Source organism: Podarcis bocagei (genome assembly GCF_964188305.1).
Source record: "Podarcis bocagei genome assembly, chromosome: 2".
Lineage (NCBI taxonomy): Eukaryota > Metazoa > Chordata > Lepidosauria > Squamata > Lacertidae > Podarcis > Podarcis bocagei.
The window spans coordinates 5,088,873-5,111,660 of NC_138126.1; the positions used below are offsets into that span (position 1 = coordinate 5,088,873).

At 47.3% G+C, this 22,788-nt stretch overlaps 2 protein-coding genes across 2 annotated transcripts in view; one reads left to right on the forward strand and one right to left on the reverse strand.

The window, feature by feature from the left end:
- Positions 1-22,788, reverse strand: part of LOC308579728 (vomeronasal type-2 receptor 26-like) — a gene marked incomplete at its 3' end in the record, with an annotated part of 150,888 nt that overhangs the window by 20,450 nt on the left and 107,650 nt on the right. The window lies entirely within an intron of this gene.
- LOC308578749 (major histocompatibility complex class I-related gene protein-like) lies at positions 4,080-13,105 on the forward strand. The gene is made up of 6 exons (XM_081179278.1): positions 4,080-4,193; positions 6,713-7,122; positions 8,418-8,736; positions 9,078-9,164; positions 9,798-9,833; positions 10,590-13,105. The coding sequence occupies exons 1-6, from the start codon at positions 4,136-4,138 to the stop codon at positions 10,619-10,621; spliced, it is 942 nt and encodes a 313-aa protein (XP_081035404.1). The 5' UTR covers positions 4,080-4,135; the 3' UTR covers positions 10,622-13,105.

Here is a 22,788-nt window from a genome sequence, read left to right on the forward strand (position 1 = left end):
AGGGCAAGTAGGTCCTGATGGGACTGGTCACTCTTTCCCAATGGATTTTTTGGTGGGGACATTCCTCCACATTTGGTGTCAAATCCCGCAGGGCCCTAGTCTCTTGTGACAGAGAGTCCCACCAAGTCGGGGCCAGTACTGAAAAGGTCCTGGCCCTAGTTGAGACCAGTCTAACCACCTTGCGACTTGGGACCTCCAAAATGTTGTCATCTGTGGACCTTAAGGTCCTCCGCGGGGCATACCAAGAGAGGTGGTCCTGTAGGTATGTGGGTCCTAGGCCGCATAGGGCTTTAAAGGTCAAAACCAGCACCATAAACCTGACCCTGTACTCTACTGGGAGCCAGTGCAGACAAAGAGCTCTTCGCTATTACATAACTGTTCCAACTAAGATTTCACTGTAGGTCTCTGACAAAGTGAGCAGCAGCCCAGTGTTATGAGAGCATATGCTAAACTGGGTAGCCCAAAACATAGAGAGGACACCAGGCTGGCAATTACTGGCTTATGCCACAGGGAATTTGCCAGAATACAGTTTTTCTCGTTGGCCAACTCTTCCCTTTTTAGCCAATTCAGGGCTAGGGAGGCATCTGGGGGAGGATTCTGTGAGGAGAATCAGAACTTACAGGGTTAAACAGTTCTGTGTGACGTCTCACATTCTGAGGCGTGGTTATGTTCACATACGGGAATCTTTCTTTGTGTGTGAGTTTCCTTTTGTTTTTGGCTGAGAGACGAAAGAATGCCCGCTCTCTCGCCGGGCTGATTTATGATGTTTTTCTTCTCATTAAAGGCTGTTAGAGATTATCAAGAAGCCTGAGTTCAGTCTGATTTATTATCCACACACAAGGCAACACTTTCTACCGCTGCAGAACTCTGCTACGAACTCTGCTAAGAGGTTCAAGTTTTTCCTATCGGCACAAGCGTCCATCAGCACAGGGGAAGTGTGCCGGGCGCCATCTTATCTCAACAGATTCCCCCCCCCCCCCCGTGCCTATAGACACAGTATATATTGCATCAAATAGCTATGGCATGTGAATCCAGCTGCGAAGGGGTTTTGCAGCCATGGTACCTCATTTGGGTTGCTGTTGTTGGGTAGAGTACAATGGGCGAGTAACCAGGTTAAGCGCGGAACAGGAATTAATTATTTGTCTTTGTAGTGTAGGCATGTAAAAAGGGAACAGGAGGACAGAGCAGACACACAAACCCCCTCCTTTTTTCTTTTTTTTTAGCAGCACAGAGCTCCTCCCTGCTTTGAAGCTGGCTTGGTAAAAGGAAATGGGGTGTGTGATGCTGGGCAACTCAACACACAAGGAAAGGCATAAAGGGTTAACCAGGAAGGAACAGAGGGAGCTGCCTTAGTCTGGCCACTGGCAGTGGCTCTCCAGGATTCCAGGTAGTGATCTCGCACAGGCCTGCAGGGAGATGCCATTGGAGATTGAAAATGGGGCCTCCTGCATGCTATTGATTGATTGATTGATTGATTGATTGATTGAATATACCGCCCTATATCTGGGGGGTCTCAGAGCAAGGTAAATCCTCTGTCACCAAGCATGTTGCGAGGAACTCCTGGTCTCCAGCTCACTTTCAAAGTTTCCAGTCAGGAGCTTCATTTCTAAAAGCCTCGTGTTTTTCCCAGGTTATTTTAACCTTACCGATTTCTCCCCAAACAAGTAGATCTAAACAAAATAGTGCATGTGGGGTTATTTGGGGGGGGGGTGGAAGATGGCAGGATCCCCAAGGATATGCTCTATGAGAAGCTGGCTTCAGGCACCAGTCCCATTGGCAGACCAACTTTGCATTACGAAGATGTGTGCAAACAGACATGAAGGCCAGCAACATCAACCCAGTTGTGTGGGTTGCAGACAACCGCAGGGCCTGGGGACAGGCAGGTTGTGCAATGATTCTTCAACAACAGCTTCGTTGGACTGGTCATGTTGTACGGTTGCCTGATGATCGTCTTCCAAAGCAACTACTCTATTCCGAACTTAAAAATGGAAAGCGTAATTCTGGTGGTCAACAAAAGAGGTTTAAAGACTCCCTCAAGGCAACTCCTTAAAAATGTAGTATCAACACCAGCAATTGGGAAACCCTGGCCTGAGAGTCCTCCAGTTGGAGAACAGCCTTTACCAAAGGTGTCATGGGCTTTGAAGACACTGCAACTCAGGATGCAAGGGAGAAATGTGCTAAGAGGAAGGCACGCTCGGCAAATCCACACCGTGATCAACTCCCGCCCGAAAACCTATGTCCCCACTGTGGAAGGACGTCTGGATCCAGAATTGGCCTCCACAGTCACTTACGGACTCATTGTTAAAACCGTATTTATGGAAGACAATCTTACTCGGCTACGAGGGATCGCCAAAGAAGAAGTATCCCTAGCAATGACCAGAGGAGGAATGACTGCTGGGAGGAACACAGAGCGCTGAAACACCACGGTGCATCTGCAGCAGCACAGCAAGACACCCTCATCTGCCCCAGCTGCAATAAAAGATGTCTCTCCTGTGTCGGTCTCTACAGCCACAGCAAGCACTGCAACCATCCAACAGCCTGACCTCACATGAAAGCACACCATTGTCTCCTGAGACAGGTGGATGCCAACACGACAACCCTGAGTTTATGGAGCAGGTGCACCTAACACCGAAGGAGGAGAGGCCCATTGTTTCGGCACCTGAGGCAAAATGCCCCATATTACCTCTGGGGTGGAGCATGAGGCTCTGCAAGGGCTTCCTGCAAGGAAAAGCCTTCACCAAGCCTGGGAGGGAAAGGAGCTTCAGAAAGCGCTTCTTTCTTTTGAGGGCTTAGTTTCCTAGCAAGGCGGAGCCTAGCTTCGACATCATTGCAAGAGTGCACTCAGGGCATGTTTATGCATTGGAGTTCAGCCCTGCAGGTTTTTTCTTCCTTATCTGCTTTTGGCTGTGTGGAAAAAGAACTTGTGGATTTTGGCTATTGTTTGGGGGAGGGGGGGGGATACAAATAAACTGTGTTTTTCTTGGGTGATGGAGGATCCAGAACATTGCTATGTCATCTGGTGGGATTTCTTACACTTCGAACAGAGATGCTTTGATTTATACTCGTGGCTCGTCTTTTCCTTTTCTTTTTATTTACAGTGGTACCTCAGGTTACAGACGCTTCAGGTTACAGACTCCGCTAACCCAGAAATATGGTAGTACCTTGGATTAAGAACTTTGCTTCAGGATGAGAACAAAAATTGTGTGGCGGCCACACGGCAGCAGCAGGAGGCCCCATTGGCTAAAGTGGTACCTCAGGTTAAGAACAGTTTCAGGTTAAGAACGGACCTCCAGAACGAATTAAGTTCTTAACCAGAGGTACCACTGTATTACCTTTTTGCTTGGTATTTGGTACGGTGCAATACGCTGTCACTGCACTTCGGAGTGGTTAAGAATGTCAGTTTAAAAATCATAATAAAAGCTATTTTTAAAAAGCTATATTTCCTTTGAGCAGCAGCCAAACAGAGCCCAGAAAAGCTGCTGGACCGTCGCTTGCTCTCCCCCCTTTTTTTCCAATTCTCTCTGCTTTGGCCAATAAGCGCCTTTCCTGCAAGTTGCACAGGCGGGACACTGGAGGGCCCTGCTGAGTCATCCCAGCCGCCTCTTTACCTGGCAGGAGTGGTAATTGTTGTAGTTGTAATTATTATTATTAATAACAATAACAACAACAACAATAATAATACGCCGCCCATCCGGCTGGGTTTCCCCAGCCACTCTGGGCGGCTCCCAACAGATTTAAAAACAGAATAAAACATTAAACATTAAAAACTGCCCTGAAGGTCTCCCGCCTTTTCTTGCCAGGTTGACTCCGGACTTGCCTCCTCAGCAATTGCAAGGTGGCCTCCCACATACTCGCCAAGAATGATGTGCGTACACACACCGAAAATTGCAAGCGCCCCCAGCCTTACTCCGCGTTTCCCGGAATTTGCATAATCGCCAAAAAGTTCACTTTCGCTTCGCAGCCCCGCGCGCAGCCTCCCGCGGCGACGTCCGCCCAGCAACCGCTGCCGAAACCCGAGCTCATTTTTCTAATTGGTCGGATGTGTTGCTCTGGGCCAATCCCGGCGCTTGCTCTAGATCAGCCGCTGCTCTAGATTGCACGGACGGGGCTGTTTGCGACAGCAATCCCATCCAAGATGCGGCAGCTCCTGATCCTGGAAGCGGCTGTTGCCGTCCTGCTGGGAAGCTGCTCAGGTGAGTACCGTTCCCCACACCCATGCACATAGGCGCCGACTCCATGGGGCCTGAGGGGGCTCGAGCCCCCTCAAAAAAAATTTTGGGGGGGCTCAGCCCCCCCAATAATCTCGGGCGCCCTTCCAGCAGAGCGCCGCCGCCGTCCCCCGCCTCCTCCCCACCTGCTCCCTCGCCAGCCAGCCAGCCAGCCGTGCGCCCTAGTCGGAGAGCCCCGGCCATCCCCCGCGAGATTAGGGAATCCCCGGGGGCGGGGGCTCCTGCCTCGCTGCTTCGCAGCACCACCGCCACTGCCAAGGCACTGCCGGGGGGAATTTCCTTCCTCCTGGCGGTTTCAGCCCCCGCGAGAACAGGGGAATCCCGACCGGAGGGCCACCCGGGGGGCGTGGCTTGTCCTATTTAGGGCCAGAGCGGAGGGGGCTCGCCCTCTCTTCGGCTAGCCCCACGTTTCCCGCATATCAGCTGTTCCGGAGCTGATTAATAGGCGCAGCACGCTCTCCCCTATTCGCTCACGAGGAGGCGGCGCCACTTATTTGCATATTCATGAGCTTATTTATTATTCATGAGCTTTCCCGGCCCCCCCCCCAATATTTTTTATAAGTCCGCGTCCCTGCCCATGCAAAGGATTTCCGCGCCTTGGCTTGCAAAAAAAAGAAGGGAGGAAGATTGCCGTGGTGGCGGCCCTGATTGCCCCATCCCTAAGCAGCAGCCTTGACTCATTTTGAGCCCTGAATATATTTTCCCGACCGATCAGTAGCCTCACACTCAGCAGCGGCTCTGCGCACAGCCAGCAAGAGCTTTTGAAGGCGTTCACAGCAACGAAATGTCTCTTTCCTCTTTTTGCTGCATTAAATAGTCTTCTGCCCGCCCTGCTTAAAATCATCCGCGTGTACCCAGGGTTGCCTTAGTACAGAAAATGTACACTCGGACAGAAAAGTTGTTGAGCGTTTTCGGCCCAAGTTGTTGAGGTTTTTCTTTTTGCAAAATCGCTTTAAAATTGAGCTTCTTGAGCTCCCCCACCCCCACTCCGATATAGTCAAAATCGCCACTTACCATACTTTTGGGATTTCCTGGACATTTAGGGGATTTCTGTCCCAGCGTCCAAATATATAGTACAGTGGTACCTTGGGTTAAGAAATTAATTGGTTCTGGAGGTCCGTTCTTAACCTGAAACTGTTCTTAACCTGAAGCACCACTTTAGCTAATGGGGCCTCCTGCTGCTGCCACACGATTTCTGTTCTCATCCTGAAGCAAAGTTCTTAACCCGAGGTACTATTTCTGCGTTAGTGGAGTCTGTAACCTGAAGCGTATATAACCTGAAGCTTCTGTGACCTGAAGCATCTCTAACCCGAGGTATCACTGTATGTCCGGGAAATTTCAGACATACGGTTCCGCTGTTAGAAATGCAAGGGAGGTTTTTAATTTGGGGGTGGGTTGCTGCTGAGCCTCAGTCCTCCCACCTCCCCGGTTGATCCCCTAAACGCTGACCTTTCTGAAAAGTATTCTGCACACCTGACCACCCTCTGGATCATCATAAGGATGTGGTGATAGAACAAGGGGAAAACTAGGCTTTGTTTTGCCCGGGTCAAAGAGCAAATTTGGCACACACACACATCATGCGCTTTTGCATACACACACAGGCAGGAAGGCTTAATGGCGCTCCTCTGGAGGCGCCACCCAGGGCAATACCCCCCCATATGGCACTGATGGTTGATACCGTTTTTTATGCTCTTACCTTTTATTCAAGGGACGCGGGTGGTGCTGTAGTGTAAACCACAGAGCCTAGGGCTTGCCGATTGGAAGGCCTGCAGTTTGAATCCCCGCAATGGGGTGAGCTCCTGTTGTTCGGTCCCAGCTCCTGCCCACCTAGCAGTTCAAAAGCACGTCAAAGGAAGTAGATAAATAGGTACCACTCTGGCGGGAAAGTAAACAACGTTTCCGTGCGCTGCTTTGGACATTTGCCCACCTCCAGTCTGTAGGGACCTCACCTGGTCTCCAAGAATTCTCAGAGATAATAGACAAAGGCTCTGAAATTACATCCGCAAGCTCCTTTAGTACCCTTTAGTATCCTTGGATGCAGTTCATCCGGCCCTGGAGATTTGAATTCATTTAAAGTCGCTAGGTGTTCCCTTACTACCTCTTTTCCTGTCTTGGGCTGCAGCTCCCTCCTTACATAATTTACTCTGTTATCAGCAGATTGCGCATCACGTTCCTTTTGGGTCAAGACAGAGGCAAAGTAGGTGTTGAGTAGTTCCACCTTTTCTCTGTCACCCAATAACATTTCTCTGTGTTCCCCACACAGAGGACCTACCACTTGCTTGTTCTTCCTCTTACTTCAGACACAGCCGAAGAAACCTTTTTTTTTACTATTTTTAACCTCTCTTGCAAGCCTGAGTTCATTCTGAGCTTTAGCCAGCCTGACTTTCCCCCTGCAACTGTTGGCTACCATGAAGGTCCCTGCCAACTCAACAATTCTGTGATTCTGTGACCTGCTAACTTTGCCTGCCTTTCTTCCTTTCCAGGCTTCTCCTCTCACACCATGCGTGTCTGGTTCACTGCAGTTTGGGAGCCTAGCAGAGGACTTTTCGAGTTCACTGGGGTGGCATATGTGGATGACCAGAGAGTTACTTACTATGACAGCCAGAGCAGGCAGGCAGTGCCTGGAGTCCCATGGATGAAAGATGCTGTGAATCATATTCCTCATATATGGAATATAAACACTTGGAGAGCACAGACTGCTGAACTGAAGTTCCGCAACGATGTGGAGTACCTGCAAAAGTACTACAACCAAAGTGGAGGTGAGCAGCATTCAAGAGAGTCCCCTCTGAAAGTTTTGGGACAAAGGTGCAGTCTTTTATCCGAATTAACAGTGTTTTCTTTTTGCTTGCCGCAACTTTTAGCAGAAACAGAGGACTCTTCCTTGTTAGTTTCTGTTTGCCACTGAGAAGTGCTTTGGAATCACAAGACTCTGTTTACATTCCAGAAGCCTCCCAGGCTGTTGGAAGTCTCACGGGAGACTAGAGACGGATGTGACGTTACTGGTTTCCTGTTTCCTTTTTTGTTCCTTTGTTTCAGTTGCTCTCTGCTTTCATAGAGGATGTTTCTTTGCTGTCTGTGTAGTAAGAAATAAAGCATAGCATGTAGCCATAAATCTCATCACTTCCGCATTCCGTTTTGGTCCACTGAGGGACAGTGGACCGGCTCCCTGCTAAAAAAATTTGCTGACCCCTGGTCTAAGCCATGGGTAGGCAGACTAAAGCCCAGTGGCAGGATCTGGCCCAAAGGCCTTCTAAATCCGGCCCACAGATGGTCTGGGAATTACATGAGTAGAATGTGTCCTTTTATTTAAAATGCATCTCTGGGTTATTTGTGGGGCATAGGAATTCATTCATCCCCCCCCCCAAAAAATAAATATAGTCTGGCTCCCCACAAGGTCTGAGGGACAGTGGACTGGCCCCCTGCTGAAAAAGTTTGCTGACCACTGGTCTAAGCCGAGGTTTGCCAGCCTTTGGGGACCAATGGGCACATTAGGAATTTAGAAGTAGTAGTTTGGTGTCAGTCACAAAATAGCTACCATGGGGTGTGTGGCGTAACCCAGAATGGAGCCCTTTCATGGGCACTATCTGAGGTATTGGCAGGCACACTAAGTTGCCACAAACACTGCACTGGCAACTCCTGATCGACACTGACTGGCAGTGGCTTTGCAGAGTTTCAGGCAGGGGGCAGGGAACCAGGGATCTTCTGCATGCGGTAAGTGGAAGTATCAGGAACTCTGGGGTGGTTTAAGATTAACATTGCTCCTCACAGATAAGTCTACTGGTTCAGAGAGATCTGACTCCGGTTCTGCTACGGAGACCCAGTGACGCTGTTCCCTGAAGCCCTCAGAAGGCTCACTATGCAAGGTGCAGAAATGCCAATTGCTGCCTTTTGTCACAACGGAATCCCATTCTCGGGAGCTCCTAATCTCTTGGGGATCCTTCAGCTGGTGGGATATTTTGCTAACTTATTACAACACAGCTAGAAAACTTCAGGTCCAGGACACCCGAATGTCTCCTTCCAAGACTTTACACCCACTGAGTATTTTTGCTTGGCTAGAATGTGACCTGATAATTCTTCTTCCTGAACACCCACTTTCTATAAACCTGTGAATATCAAATTTACATTAAGTGCTCCACCCACTTTAATGGAGCGCATCCATCCTCTCAGTGGCTGGAAGGGTGCTGATAGATGTGCTTTAGCAACAACTTTGTCCTCTTCGCAGAGCCTCCGACGGTGAAAGTTACACGCATGGCAGGTTATGATGGGCTGGAAACCCTTATCTGCCAGGCCTACGGATTCTATCCCAGAGAGATCAACGCCAAGTGGATGAAGGATGGGGAGGTCTGGGAGCAGGACACCTTCCGCAGGGATGTGGTCCCCAACTCAGATGGGACCTATTACGCCTGGCTCAGCATCAAGGTTGACCCCGAGGATAGGGACCACTTCCGGTGCCATGTGGAACATGATGGACTTCCGGAGCCTCTGGACTTGGCCTGGGAGGAGCCTGGTGAGTGATGAGGAGGGGAGGAAGGCTGGCTGTGGTGACTAGTTGCCCCAGTGGGAAGTCCAAGCAGGACCTGAACAAAGCAGCATTCTCCTCGCCTCCAATTTCCAGCTGCTAGTATCGTTCATGGGCATACTGCCTTCAACTGTGGTGGCAGAGCCATTGTGGCTCGTAGGCACTGATAGCCCTCTCCTCCATGAATTTGTCTTTTAAAGCCATCCATATTGGTGGCTCTCACTGCCTTTCGATGGGGGGCAAATTCTATAGTTCTACTATATATTGCATGAAGAAGTGTTTTTTGTTGGGGTTCCCATTAATCATTCTCTCTTTTTACCCCATTTCAGCCTCAAAAGTAGTCCATCTATGGATCATTTTGGTGCCTGGGGCTGTTCTTATGGTGTTGATGGTAGCAGGGATCACACTATACATCAGTGAGTATAAACTGTGAATTCATACGCAGGGAGGGAGGAGATCATGCTGTTTTAGACTTTGAGGATGAGCTGAGGACTTGATAGCTGGTGGCCCATCAAAATCTGGAGGTACCCATAAACATCTCCCCTGATGTGCCCAGAAACTATGTGAATGGTGTTTTAGTACCATGACCAAAGAAAGTAGCCATGGCTGCATCCGCACAAGAACTGATTTCCTGCAAGATAAGCAAGAGAGCCAGCATGGTGTGGTGGTTAAAAGCGGTGGACTCGTAATCTGGTGAACCGGGTTCGTTCCCCCACTCCTCCACATGCAGCTGCTGGGTGACCTTGGGCCAGTCACACTTCTCTGAAGTCTCTCAGCCCCACTCACCTCACAGAGTGTTTGTTATGGGGGAGGAAGGGAAAGGAGAAGGTTAGCTGCCTTGAGACTCCTTTGGGTAGTAATAAAGCGGGATATTAAATCCAAACTCTTCTTCTTCTTGTAAGGCACTTGAGGCTGCTAAAAACTGATGGAGCCTGTGCTGTGGAGGGTTTAGTGTTTTCAAGTCTCAGGGAGGCCAAGTGGAGTGGAGTGGGGTTGAGTGGTACCTGGGGGTCTCTTCCACTTCCAATGATCTGCTTCTGCTTCCGCAGGAAACCAGCGAGAGGGTGGCTCCAGAGCAACTTCAGGTGAGTGATGCCCTCTTTGAAATGCTTCTCCAACACAGAGCCAATCTCTGGGGTGGGACAGGGAGAGAATTGTGGTGCTCAGGTCTTAGGCTGGTCCTCAAGCTGCAGAAGACTCATGACATCTCTCTCCACCCCATCCTTGACATGTTCTGGGGGAAATGAGTCTCCAGCCTGGTCTTTGTGCAAAGACTCTTCTGGTCCAAAATATGTATGTGGGAGGGACTCTGAGAAGCAGCGCTGGCAAGGAGACGAAGTATCTTGGTGCAGAACGATGATATCTGATTAAGGTTTAAATACTTTGTAAACATGTTTTACCTCTTATTTTGCATTAAGTGGTGTATAAATTAATTAATAATAGTGGCTGGCTACTTTCACCCTATGCCTCCCTATTTGATTTGTCTATCTTCTGTCTCCATGGAGAATTTGCTTCCTCTGTTACCCGCTGGTAGAATTTCAATGTCTGCCTGAAGGCCATTTACAGGGATCAGGAAGGAAAATATGTGACTCCATTTCCTTGTATGAGTCCTCATTTGGAGCCCTGCAATTCTCTCTCCATTACACACTTTCCCCTTCATTGTAGCTCCCCTTGCATGTGACTTGAGCTGTGGTGGGTTGATGCAGATGTTCAGTTGGTCCTACCTCAGAAGAATAGGCTAGACTTGATGGCTCCTTAGATCCTTCCAGTTCCTTAAGGCCTTCATGCTGACGATTCCACCATGCCAGCTTAACAACAGTCTTTCATTTACATTTCTGCAGCAAGATATTCTGCTGGTGTGCCAGAGAGCTGAGGAAGGTGCCCAAAAGCCTGTTGTGAATCTTCAGTGCTCCTCCAGAGCTTTTGCCTGCAAATTATACAAGCTTCATAAGGACACAGGAAGCTGAATCAGAGCTTTGGTCCATCAAACTTTTAAGTACTGTCTGCAGTGACTGGTTGCCATGCCTAGAGATGCTGAGGATTGATGCTGGAACCTTCTACATGCCAAGCAGATGCTCTACCTCTGAAGTTTGCATTTGCAGTGAAAATCAAAAAGAGATGGAATGGTGAAGGTCCATTGTGGGTTGAATACTGTTTTGCCACATGCAAGGGTTCACTGGCAATCACAACACAAGTGGAGGGAAGTCAGTGTTTTCATTTAATAGACAGCATACACAAAAAGTCTTTTAGCAAAATTGCAGAGCATGAACCGAACTTCCCCCTTCAGTTATTGGGAACTCCAGGGATCGATAATGGAGAGACTCGGGGCTTCTTTTAGCCGGAACTCAATTCCGGCATGTCTCAGGTAAGCACCAAATTAAGCCAAAATCCCTTGCTAATCGCCAAAGTGCCAGTAAGGGAGGAAAAATAATACAAACCACTGTCTATTTCTTTGAGATACAAAAGTCTTCCATGTAGGTTCCCCCTATAAATAGTTTCAAAAGAGAAATTTTGGGGAGCCACTTTAAGGATCACATTCCTTAAAGGAATGTCCATTGATGTTTTAGCATGGAATGTTCCATGGCATGGAATTGATGTTTTAGCAAGCAAGAGGATATCAATACTAAAGCAGTTTTAATTTTTGTGGATGCCGAGAAAGCCTTTGACAATATTTCTTGGAGTTTTATGAAGAAAAATCTTCAGGGGATGGGGGTCGGTCAAGGGTTTGAAAATGGTATAAGTGCAATTTATTCAGAACAAAAGGCTAAATTAATAGTTAATAACGTGGTAACAGAGGAATTTAAGATAGAGAAAGGGACACGACAAGGTTGCCCAATTTCCCCATTACTTTTTATTTCCGTCCTGGAGGTTTTGTTAAACATGATAAGAAGGGACCATCTGATTAAAGGTATAACGGTCGGAGCTAAAGAATATAAATTGAAAGCTTTTGCAGATGACCTAGTACTGACATTACAGGAGCCAGAATCTAGCACTAAAAGAGTATTAGAACTGATCCAGGAGTTTGGTCATGTGGCAGGATTTAAGTTGAATAAGTTAAAAACCAAAGTTCTTGAGAAAAATTTAACAATGACTGAAAGAGAGAGGTTTCAGAATGAGACAGGTTTAACAGTGGTTAAGAAGGTGAAATATTTGGGGATTAACATGACAGCTAAAAACGGGAACTTATTTAAGGACAATTATGAAAAATGTTGGTCGGACGTTAAGAAGGACTTAGAAATATGGTCAAACTTGAAGCTTTCCTTGTTGGGCCGAATTGCTGTTATTAAGATGAATGTATTGCCAAGAATGTTGTTTTTGTTTCAATCGCTACAAATTTTGGATAAAATGGACTGTTTCAAGAAGTGGCAGAGAGACATTTCCAAATTTGTCTGGCAGGGCAAGAAACCCAGAATAAAATTTAAAATACTAACTGATGCAAAAGAAAGAGGGGGATTTGCCCTGCCAGATCTTAAACTCTATTATGAATCAGCAGCTTTCTGCTGGTTGAAGGACTGGCTGCTTCTTGAGAACACAGACATTTTGGATTTAGAAGGTTTCAACAATGTTTTTGGGTGGCATGCATATTTATGGTACGACAAGGTTAAAGCACATAAGGCATTTAAAAACCATATTGTCAGGAAAGCACTGTTTAATGTCTGGATACGATACAAAGACCTACTTGAAAATAAAACCCCAAGGTGGTTGTCACCAATGGAGGCAAAAGCTCAAAAAAGGCTCAATATGGAGGCCGAGTGGCCAAAATATTGGGAGATTTTAGACCAAGAAGGAGACAAATTGAAATTGCAGAGTTTTGAGAAATTAAAAGATAGAGTGCGAGATTGGCTTCATTATTACCAAATAAGAGAGGTATGCAACTTAGACAAAAAAATTGGCTTCCGGGTAGAAAAATCAATGTTGGAAACAGAATTGCTAGATCCCAATACTAAGATACTTTCAAGAATGTATAACTTGCTGTTAAAATGGAATACTCAGGATGAAACGGTAAAATCTGCTATGATCAAATGGGCACAGGATGTTGGACATAATATTATGTTTGCTGACTGGGAACAGTTATGGACCACAGGTATGAAGTTTACGGCATGTAATGCCTTAAGAGAGAATATTATGAAAATGATATACAGGTGGTACATGACCCCAGTCAAGCTTGCAAAAATCTATCAGGGTAAGGATTTGCTGAACTTAATATCTGAACTGGAATACAAAATGGGAGGTGTGAGGAGGTCGGGAAACTAGTGAATGAAGCATAAGATTTGAAAATACTAATCTATTTTCTGTTTCGTCTTTTGGTTTTTTTTGTTCTTATATTTTCTTTTTTCTTCCCTTCTTTTGTTAACTGTTTTCTATTGTGTATTTTTTATGTGTTTTGTGTTTGTATTTTTATATTTTTGTAGTTTTTCTTGTTTAAATTTTGGAATTTTTTATTGTTTGTGAAACCTTAATAAACATTATTATAAAAAAAGGAATTGATGTTTTAGCATGGCAGCACCTAACTTCTGAACAATTTATAGACAAAGCTATCTGGAAAGGTGATTTTATTGTACATATTTGTTCTTAAACTGCACATTTTTTTCTTTGATAACCTTATTAACACTGCTTTTTTTGAAAATCAGTTTTATTGGTATTTTCATATAACTATAATATTTTATATAACTATTTTATAATATTTTATCTGAACAGTTTACATTTTTATTACATTCATTTTCTAAAAAAACCAAATAAAACAACCTAACTGACGTACTTCAAATCAGCCAAATTGAGGGGAATTACAAAAATCTGAAAAGTTGGTAATTACAGATAGGAATTTATTTATCATCCTCTTAAGATATATAGAAGCAAAATATGAGCGCAAAATGGAACCAATCAAATAATTAATGATAAAACGGCACTTTTCTCCAAGCAAGAATATGGAGAGAATTGTTTTAAAGTGATCGTCATCCAGTTTATGAGTCCTGTGATCATAAGTAGGTCATGAACAAGTACATTCTCCTTATGGCACAAGGAAATTACCACTTTTCTTTGGGTAGTAGCACAATTGCTCACAGCAAAAGAAAAAAAAGGCATACCTTTATAAAGTATTCAAATGAACACGCTTATTACTGGCATGCACAAACTGCGTTTATCAGGAAGCTGATAACTTTGGGGACACATCGGTCTCTGTTCTTGTTTGGATGCTGATCTGTATCGGGAAGTTTTTAATGTGTGATGTTTTATTATGTTGTTGATGATGATAATGTATGGAAGAAATTGTTGTATTAGTCTTCTGCTCTGCGGGAGGTACAGAACCAATTGTTGTGATAATGTTATGCTTATATCCTGTTTCTTGAAAAAAATATTTAAATAATTTTAAATAATTTTTAAAATTACATTCCTGAAGGGTTTTAAGGTGGTTTGATGGGGTTTTGGGGGTGGTGGTTTGTTTGTTTGTTTTTGTTTTGGGGAGTTATGTTGTACTCTGGCCTTTCCCAGTGTAACAAACAAAAATCCGCCCTTATTCCCTTATGGGGGGCACAAGAGCCCTTATAGAGTCCTTTGTAGGTTCTCCATCAGTCGGAGAAAATGACAGAGGCCAACCAGAGAATACTGAGAAGCAAAGCAGCTCGTAAGCCTGATCTTTATTGAACTGTTGCAACAGGGTGCTCCCCTCACACGCAGGAGAAAGGAGGACCCAGGACTTCCGGATTAGCGCGAATGGCTAATGGCGGATTCCCTCCGAGCTCCGGAGGGAATCGGCTCCGCAGGATCAGGGTCTTACCGCTGCGGCGATGCGGGGACCCTTAAAAATCACAGGCAGAGGAGCCTGTGAACCTGGTGACTCGGCGGGCACCATATGCGACCCCCCCGACCTGTGAAATAGCCTTTTTAAGGCTCCGGAACGGGGGATGGGGTGAGCGGCGCGGTGCTGTGAGTCGACTGCTTCTCCTGCGGAGGGAAGCTGCATTGCCATGGCCGGAGAGCGCTGACTTTTTCCTGTGAATTGGACTCTAAAACTACAACCCGTGAGTAGAATGGAACTGGATTCGGAAAAATTTTAACTTTGAATTAGGCACGATCGGGGAAGATGTAAGCAGGAAGTCCGTCTCCCCATCCTGTAAACAATCTGAAGCAAGGACCTACTAACTAAGGTCGAGAGAAATTTTTTCTCATTTATTGGGTTAAAGTTATTAATTTCACGACTTGGCATGATAAGAATTTTACCGGAGGAGAAGAGCTAATTTTGGGAGCTGACGTTTCGCCTCCCCCCAGACCCGGGAGTGATCTGCGAGAAAGCCTGGTGAAAAGGTACAGAAGATTTTGACAGCTGTCAAATTAGCTGTCAAAACGGCAAAAGAGAACTTTGTTTCTGCTGTTTCTGCTGGCTGTATTTGCTACAATTTGATTATATTTTGTGGAAAATAAGGAGAACTGATACAAATTAATTTGACTTTTGGATTTGAACTGGAAGGAATACTAAATAACCAAAATCCCTCTAGAGGGGGCTTTGGGATATTACAAGGATGACTGAAGGAGGAAGAATTCAAGCTAAACTGGATAAAATTTTTGTTCTCTTGGGAAAGATACAAGGCCAAATTGATGTTTTGGCTACAAAGGCTGAAATTCTGGTCTTAACAGTAAACAAACCTATTGAATTGGATAAGGATCTGACACAGGAAGCCTATGCAGCTGGTAAAGAAGAGAAATTGGAGAGCTTGGAGAATGTGGAGAAAGAGATACACGCTGTCTCCGAGGATAAGGAAGGAGGAGTTGTAATGCTACAGAAGACAGAGGAGGGCCAGAGGCCTGACAATATGGCTATAAAGGGAAATAAGAATTTGATGGTGAAAATTTGGTTTAATTTGGAGACTGAAAGATGGAGGGATCTCCTTATGAGGAGATGTGAAGATCCAAGGATTACAAATTTGATTAAAGTGGAAATTGGAGCTTTGGGGACATTTGGACTGGAAAGAAGTAAGATACGAGGTCTTGGCTCCACTCTGAAGTATGGAGCTCTGGCTGGAAGAAACATGGACCCTATTGGGCTTGAACTTCTCCGAGAGATGGTGTTTAACACCAAAGACTATCAAAAAAACCGGCAGAGAGGAATTGAGAGAGATTTAAGGGCCTCGGATGTGAGGTCTCCAGGCTGACAGTAAACTGACTGTTATGGGTTGGGGATTGAAACCGGGAAAAGGGGGGATGGAGTTTGGGAATCCAAAGGCTATACAATTATAACTTGTTTTTGTTTTTATTTCGTTTTGCCTCTTTACAACCCTGGAGAGCATTGTTTTTCCCCTGAAAAAATATGGAGCCACATTGAAAAATCAGGAGGTTGCGGAGTCAGTTTTTCTTTCCCTTATAATTATCAAAATCATAGCAGTTTTTTTTTAATCTTCTTGTGATGGGATGATTAGCTGCTTGTGCGTAAAATCGTGCTCCCTCAGAGTTTGTGCCACCCCACAAACCTCTGTGTGTGACAGAGCTCCACAAACATGTCTGCCCTAGTCACTCGTAGATTCCGACAGTGGTTGTTTTCGGAATCGTCTCCAACATAAGAGCTCCTTAACGGAAACCCACCTTCTGGACTCACGGCGTGACAGTTTCCGGCGAGGCGTGGGTCTCCCTATGGGAGCTTCAGATACCTCCCCACTGTTCTCGCTGGAAGCGTCTCTGAGCCCTCCCTCCTGCTCGCATTCCCTCAGAGATCCACTCCTCCCCCTGCTGGTTCCTGCTTCAGCTGTTGAGTCTCTTCCTTCCTCCCTGAGCCCCTCCACCACCTGTTCCTCCGATGGCAGTTCCCTGACATCCACCTCCCCTCCAGGGTCCCCCTCACCCCCTCCCATTTCCTCTCCTCTGGGAGGTGAAGAGGTAAAACCCCGAAAAGAATCTCCTTCATCTTCAGACGTCTCGAACAATTCCCTCCATCGATCGCCGTCCTGGCTCGCTGAATCCTCCTCCTCCTCGGAATCTGTGAACCCCTCCAACTCCTCTTCTTCGTCGGTGGTGGCAAAGTATTCCCTCCGGAACCTCGCTACAGGCTGAGGTTTACGTGGGAACCTCTGATGAAAAGTTTCTATTAAAACTTCGTCCTTGACATCCTCTGCCCTAACCCAGGTGTTTTCCGACTCCGGTTCCCCTTCCCACATTACCAAATACTCTACTTGATCTCCCTTCCACCTGGAATCGAGGATCTCCGCTACATTGTAGCTTTGTTCCCTTTCCTCCATTGCTGGTCCCCGAGTGACCCTCCCTTCTCTGTCCCCTTTATACAGTGACAGCAATGACTTGTGGAAAACTGGGTGCAGCTTCATGTGGTTCGGTAACCGGAGTCTGAAAGCCACTGGATTGACCTGTTGTGTGATTTCAAATGGGCCCAGTCTTTTGGGTCTTAACTTCTTACAACCCCCTTTGAAGGGTAACCCTTGGGTTGACAGCCACACTTGGTCCCCCACCCTAATGGTTTCACCTTCTCTCCTGTGTTTGTCTGCCTGCCTCTTATATTCCTCCTTGGCCCTGTCTAAGTTAAGTTGGAGCTGGCGATGGATAGCTTCCATCTCTTCTACGAACTGTTCGGCAGCTGGAACGCTCCATCTCTCCCCTTCCCCCCCTGGGAAAGCCCTGGGATGGCACCCGTAATTTGCCAAAAAGGGGCTCATCCCCGTGGACACGTTCTCCGCATTGTTGTAGGCAAATTCCGCCAATGCCAACTTCTCCACCCAATCATTCTCTCTGTCATTGACGTAACACCTCAAATATTGTTGGAGGATGCCATTGGCTCTTTCCGCCTGCCCATTGGTTTCAGGATGCCGGTCAGTCGAGAAATTTACCTCTACATGCAGTAAGCTCATGAGCTTCCTCCAGAACCTGGAAGTAAATTGTTTCCCCCGGTCTGAAACCACCCTCAAGGGGGCGCCATGCAACCTAAACACATTTTCTACAAACAATTTAGCGGTTTCTTCTGCCGTGACCGCATGCGAGCAGGCTATAAAGTGTGCCATTTTGGTTAACAGGTCTACCACAACCATGATGGCTGTTTTCCCTCTGGACCTTGGCAGATCAGTCATGAAATCTATAGCCACTGCTTCCCATGGTCTTTCTGGTGTGGGTAGCGGTTCTAATAACCCTGCCGGTGCCCGCCTTTCCCCTTTGGCTCGCTGGCATTGGTCACAACTCCTCACATATTCCCGCACGTCTTCCCTGACCTTAGGCCACCAAAATTCCCTGGTCACCAGCCACATGGTTCTGTGTTGCCCAAAATGCCCCGCTGTGGGGCTATCGTGCAGCTGCTTGAGTACCTTCCCCCTCAACTCTCCTTCAGGTATATATAACGCTCCCTTGTAGTACAACGCCCCGTTTCTCTCCTCAAAACCTCCGGGTTTATCTCCCTCCCTCCTGAGTCCCCTGAGTTTGTCCTGTGCGTATTCATCGTTCTCCGTTCCCTCTACCAGTTCTCTTTGCCCCACCAATGCCGCCCCACACACCCAGCGGTCCTCTGGAATGACATGTCTCTCTTCGGGTGCTCCCTCCCCCTCCAAATATTCAGGTTTACGTGAGAGAGCGTCCGCCCTAACGTTCTCTGGGCCTGGCACATAACAAATCTCAAAGTTAAACCTGGAGAACTCCTGGGCCCATCTCAACTGCCGTTGGTTGAGCACTCGTGCCGTTCTCCAATACTCTAGGTTCTTGTGGTCAGTGCACACTTGCACCTTATGTTGTGCGCCAATTAGCAAGTGCCTCCATCTCCGAAAAGCCTCATGGATAGCAAGAAGTTCTCGATCGTACACCGTGTAGTTCCTCTCGGATTTGTTCAGTTTTCGCGAAAAAAAAAGCACACGGTCTCCACTCTGACTCCTCCCCCCCTGGCTGCAGGAGAAGCACCGCCCCAATGGCTCTGTCTGATGCGTCTGTTTCGACTCTCATCTTTTTTTGTAAATCCACATGCAGAAGTTGTTCTTCAGAGGCGAAGGCCCTTTTTAGCTCCTCAAAAGCTCGCTCCGCCTCCTCAGTCCAAACAAATTTCTTCTTACTGCTGAGACAGTCCGTTATGGGCGCCGTCAGGTGGGCAAAGTTTCGGATGAACTTACGGTAAAAGTTCCCAAACCCTAGGAACCTCTGCACATCCTTCTTTGTTTTGGGAGTTTTCCATTCCAGCACTGCCTGGACCTTGCCGGGATCCATAGCCAATCCCTTGTCTGACAGGCGGTACCCCAGGAACTCCACCTTCTTGGTATGAAACTGACACTTCTCCAGTTTCACCCACAGCCGGTTGTCTAGCAGCCTGCGCAACACTTCTCTGACGTCTCTCACATGCTGCTCCTCATTCTCAGAATACACCAACACGTCATCCAGGAAGGCCACACAATTCTTGTAAAGCAAAGGCCCTAGTACGTGGTTCATCAGCGATTGAAAGCACGCTGAGCCTGCTTGTAATCCAAATGGCATAACGAGATATTCAAATGCCCCCAAAGGGGTGAACATGGTGGTTTTCCATTCATCCCCTTTCCTTATACGTATCAGATTGTACGCCCCCCTTAGGTCCAGCTTGGTAAAAATCTTTCCCTTCCGCACCCTGTTCAAAATGTCATCTATTCTAGGCATGGGAAAGGCCAATGGTTCTGACACTGCGTTTAAGGCCCTAAAATCACACACAAGTCTCGGCTTGTCCGTGTTTTTTTTATCCACAAAAAACACTGGACTCCCTCCCACTGCCCTTGACTCTCTGATGAAACCCCTCTTCAGGTTCTTGTCAATGAATTCTCGTAACTCCTGCATTTCTCTGTCTGACATGGCATACAACTTGCCTACAGGGAGCTGTGCCCCAGGGAGTAAATTGATTTGACAATCAAAGGGTCTATGCGGGGGTAGTTGGTCAGCTTCCCTTTCGCTGAACACGTCGCTGAGATCTGCGTATTGTTGTGGTACCTTCACTTTCTCCGTTACTTCCGTCCCTGCTAGGGTAGCTTGGGCTCCTGCTGAACCCTTTCCCTCCCTGCAGTGTTCTAAACAATGTGCGGAACCAAAGGAAACCACTCTCTGATGCCAGCCCACCAGTGGATCATGTAACGCCAGCCAGCTCATCCCCAAAATAATGGGAGCCCCTCCCAACAGCTCCCTGCCATCGATCGTGGTCACCTGTAGGGGGTTGCTTAAAGGGATCGTCTGTATCTGGTGTTCAGCTGCAAACTCCTTGCTCATGAAATTGCAGGAGCTGCCTGAGTCCAACAGCGCCTTAATCTTCAGAGGGTATCCCTTTTGCAACTCTAGTGACACCTCTATCACTAGGGCAGGTTTGGGGGGTTCTGGCGTGGGCACTTTCACTGCTCTTTGGCCTGGCTGCTGTGCCCCAACGGTGGCAGCCAGGCGTTGGCTTTTACTTGCTCCGATATCTCTTCCACTCCTCCCTCAACAGCTCCCACCATTCCTTGCCATTCTTTCCTCTGGGGGCAGACTCTGGCAAAGTGACCTGGCTGTTGGCAGAGATAGCATTTCCGGGCGCCTTTTCCCTCCTTCCTACCCCCTTCGCTGGGCTTTGAAACTGCGCGCGCGCGCGCTGTTCCGATTTCCATCGGCTCTGCCGGCGGGAAAGCTGGCTCAGGAATGTCTGGAATGCGGAACTCCTTCCAACGTTCCCCTTTACCTTCCCGCCTCTCCAAGGCTCTTGCCTCCTGGCGCGCTCCTATGGTCAGCGCAGATTTGGTCAGCTGATCCATAGACACCGCCCTGGGGCTCCGGGACAGTTCGTCTTTCACAGCCGAAGAAAGACCTTCTTCAAATAGCATCTGAATGGGTGCCGCCGATAAATCCCACCCCAATCTGTGAACCAGCATAGTGAACTCAGTCCAGTACTCACGGACAGATCTGCTCCCCTGCTTGCAAGCCATTAGCTGTCTGCGCACCACTCCCTCCTCAATATCGCTGGAAAACATGATATCCATTGCACGAAAGAACTTCATGGTGTCCTTTAGGACGTCATTGTGCGTTGCCATCAGGGGTCTAACCCAGTCCCTCGCCCCCCGCTCAAGATGCCCAATCACGAAAGCAACTCGCGATTCCTCATCAGGGAATTCATCAAACTGCACATTAAGGGCATATTGCATCTCTGTCCTAAAGGCATGGTAGTCCTTGGGGTCCCCCCCAAACTTCTGCACCAATCCTGGTACCTTTCTGGTGAACTGGGTGGCTCTCCCCTTCTTGTCTGCATCCTGAGCCCTTCTCTCCTCAAGCCTTGCCGTCTGCAGCGCAAGTTGGATTTCCAACGCTCGGTACCTTTCTTCCAAGCTTGGACCAGCTCCAACCCCTGCTCCTTCGGTTCCGGCTGGGTCGCTCATGATGCCTGCTCCTGCACAAACAGCTTACAATGACTGTCGGAATGCTGTGATGGGATGATTAGCTGCTTGTGCGTAAAATCGTGCTCCCTCAGAGTTTGTGCCACTCCACAAACCTCTGTGTGTGACAGAGCTCCACAAACATGTCTGCCCTAGTCACTCGTAGATTCCGACAGTGGTTGTTTTCGGAATCGTCTCCAACATAAGAGTTCCTTAACGGAAACCCGCCTTCTGGACTCACGGCGTGACAGTTTCCAGCGAGGCGTGGGTCTCCCTATGGGAGCTTCAGATACCTCCCCACTGTTCTCGCTGGAAGCGTCTCTGAGCCCTCCCTCCTGCTCGCATTCCCTCAGAGATCCACTCCTCCCCCTGCTGGTTCCTGCTTCAGCTGTTGAGTCTCTTCCTTCCTCCCTGAGCCCCTCCACCACCTGTTCCTCCGATGGCAGTTCCCTGACACTTCTCAACAAAGCTCCAGGGATTTGTCAAAATATTGCCTTGGAGCCCACTGAAGTAAACATCTGATTCAAGAGCCCCATGATGTAATATCTTGTATCTGAGCTGCAAAGGGATAGTGCATAAGTATCTCCTTTACTACTGAGAGCTTAGGTGAGAGTTTTGTACAGACTACACAGGTATGAGGTTGACTTCCATCCCCTTCAGATTGTAAGTCTTGGTTGGGCTCCATCAATGTTAGGAAAGCCACTGAACTTTGCTTAAAGAATCATAGAATACTAAAGTTGGAAAGGACCCACAGGTCATCGAGTCCAACCCCTGCATTGCTGGAATCTCAGCTAAATCATCTAGTTTGGCTTCATCTGCAATCTTCCAACTGAGAGGAGCAGTTCCATGGGAGAGGAATGTTCAAGGCAGACAAGAAATGATACCACTTTTGCTCCTTTTGTTCCTTCAGCCTTACGCAGATTTTGGAATGGTGGAAGTGAAATGCCCCCTGACTTTAGAGAGAGAATGGATTGACCCATTCAATTATTACAAGCCAGGAGATCACCTCATCAGTGCGGTCATTTCTGCGACAAGAGCTTTATTTCATTCATACATCTTCAATGAGTCTCCCTCTACCAGCTTCAGACTGTAAGTCAACCTGGTTACTGCTGCTCCACAAGCTGACAGTTGAATGAACCCCAAATATTCCCAATGACGGGGCTTTTTTGTGATCCTGTTAATCCTTGTCCTGTTTTGTCTTTGGGGAGAGATTCAGCAATGCATCAGTGCTGAGGTACCATTGACTTCATGGCTTGTCTTTTCAGATGTTGTTATTAGCAAGGTCCCCTTCCAACTGTAAAGTATAGAAATGTAAGACAAAGCAGTTCTTTCTTGGTTTTGAAAGTGGAAAAGGGCAGGGCACTCTCTCCGGGTGATCCCGATAGCTGCTTATTAAATAAGCAAATGTTGCCCAATGCCATGTTTTCTGTTGGAACATAGGACCAAATCCACTATGACCTTTTAGCAACATATCAGCTGTCCATAAGTTTTCAGCTAGGGAAACACTGGAGAGTCACTTCCAGATTACCTCTTGACTGAGTATTCATTCTGATCTGTTTCCACAATGTTTAGTGGGGAAGTATATGACACTTGCAATTTCATGAGCGTTCATACTGATTGGGTTGTGTACTATGTTGTTGTTGTTGTTTAGTCGTTTAGTCGTGTCTGCTTCTTCGTGACCCCATGGACCAGAGCACACCAGGCCCTCCTGTCTTCCACT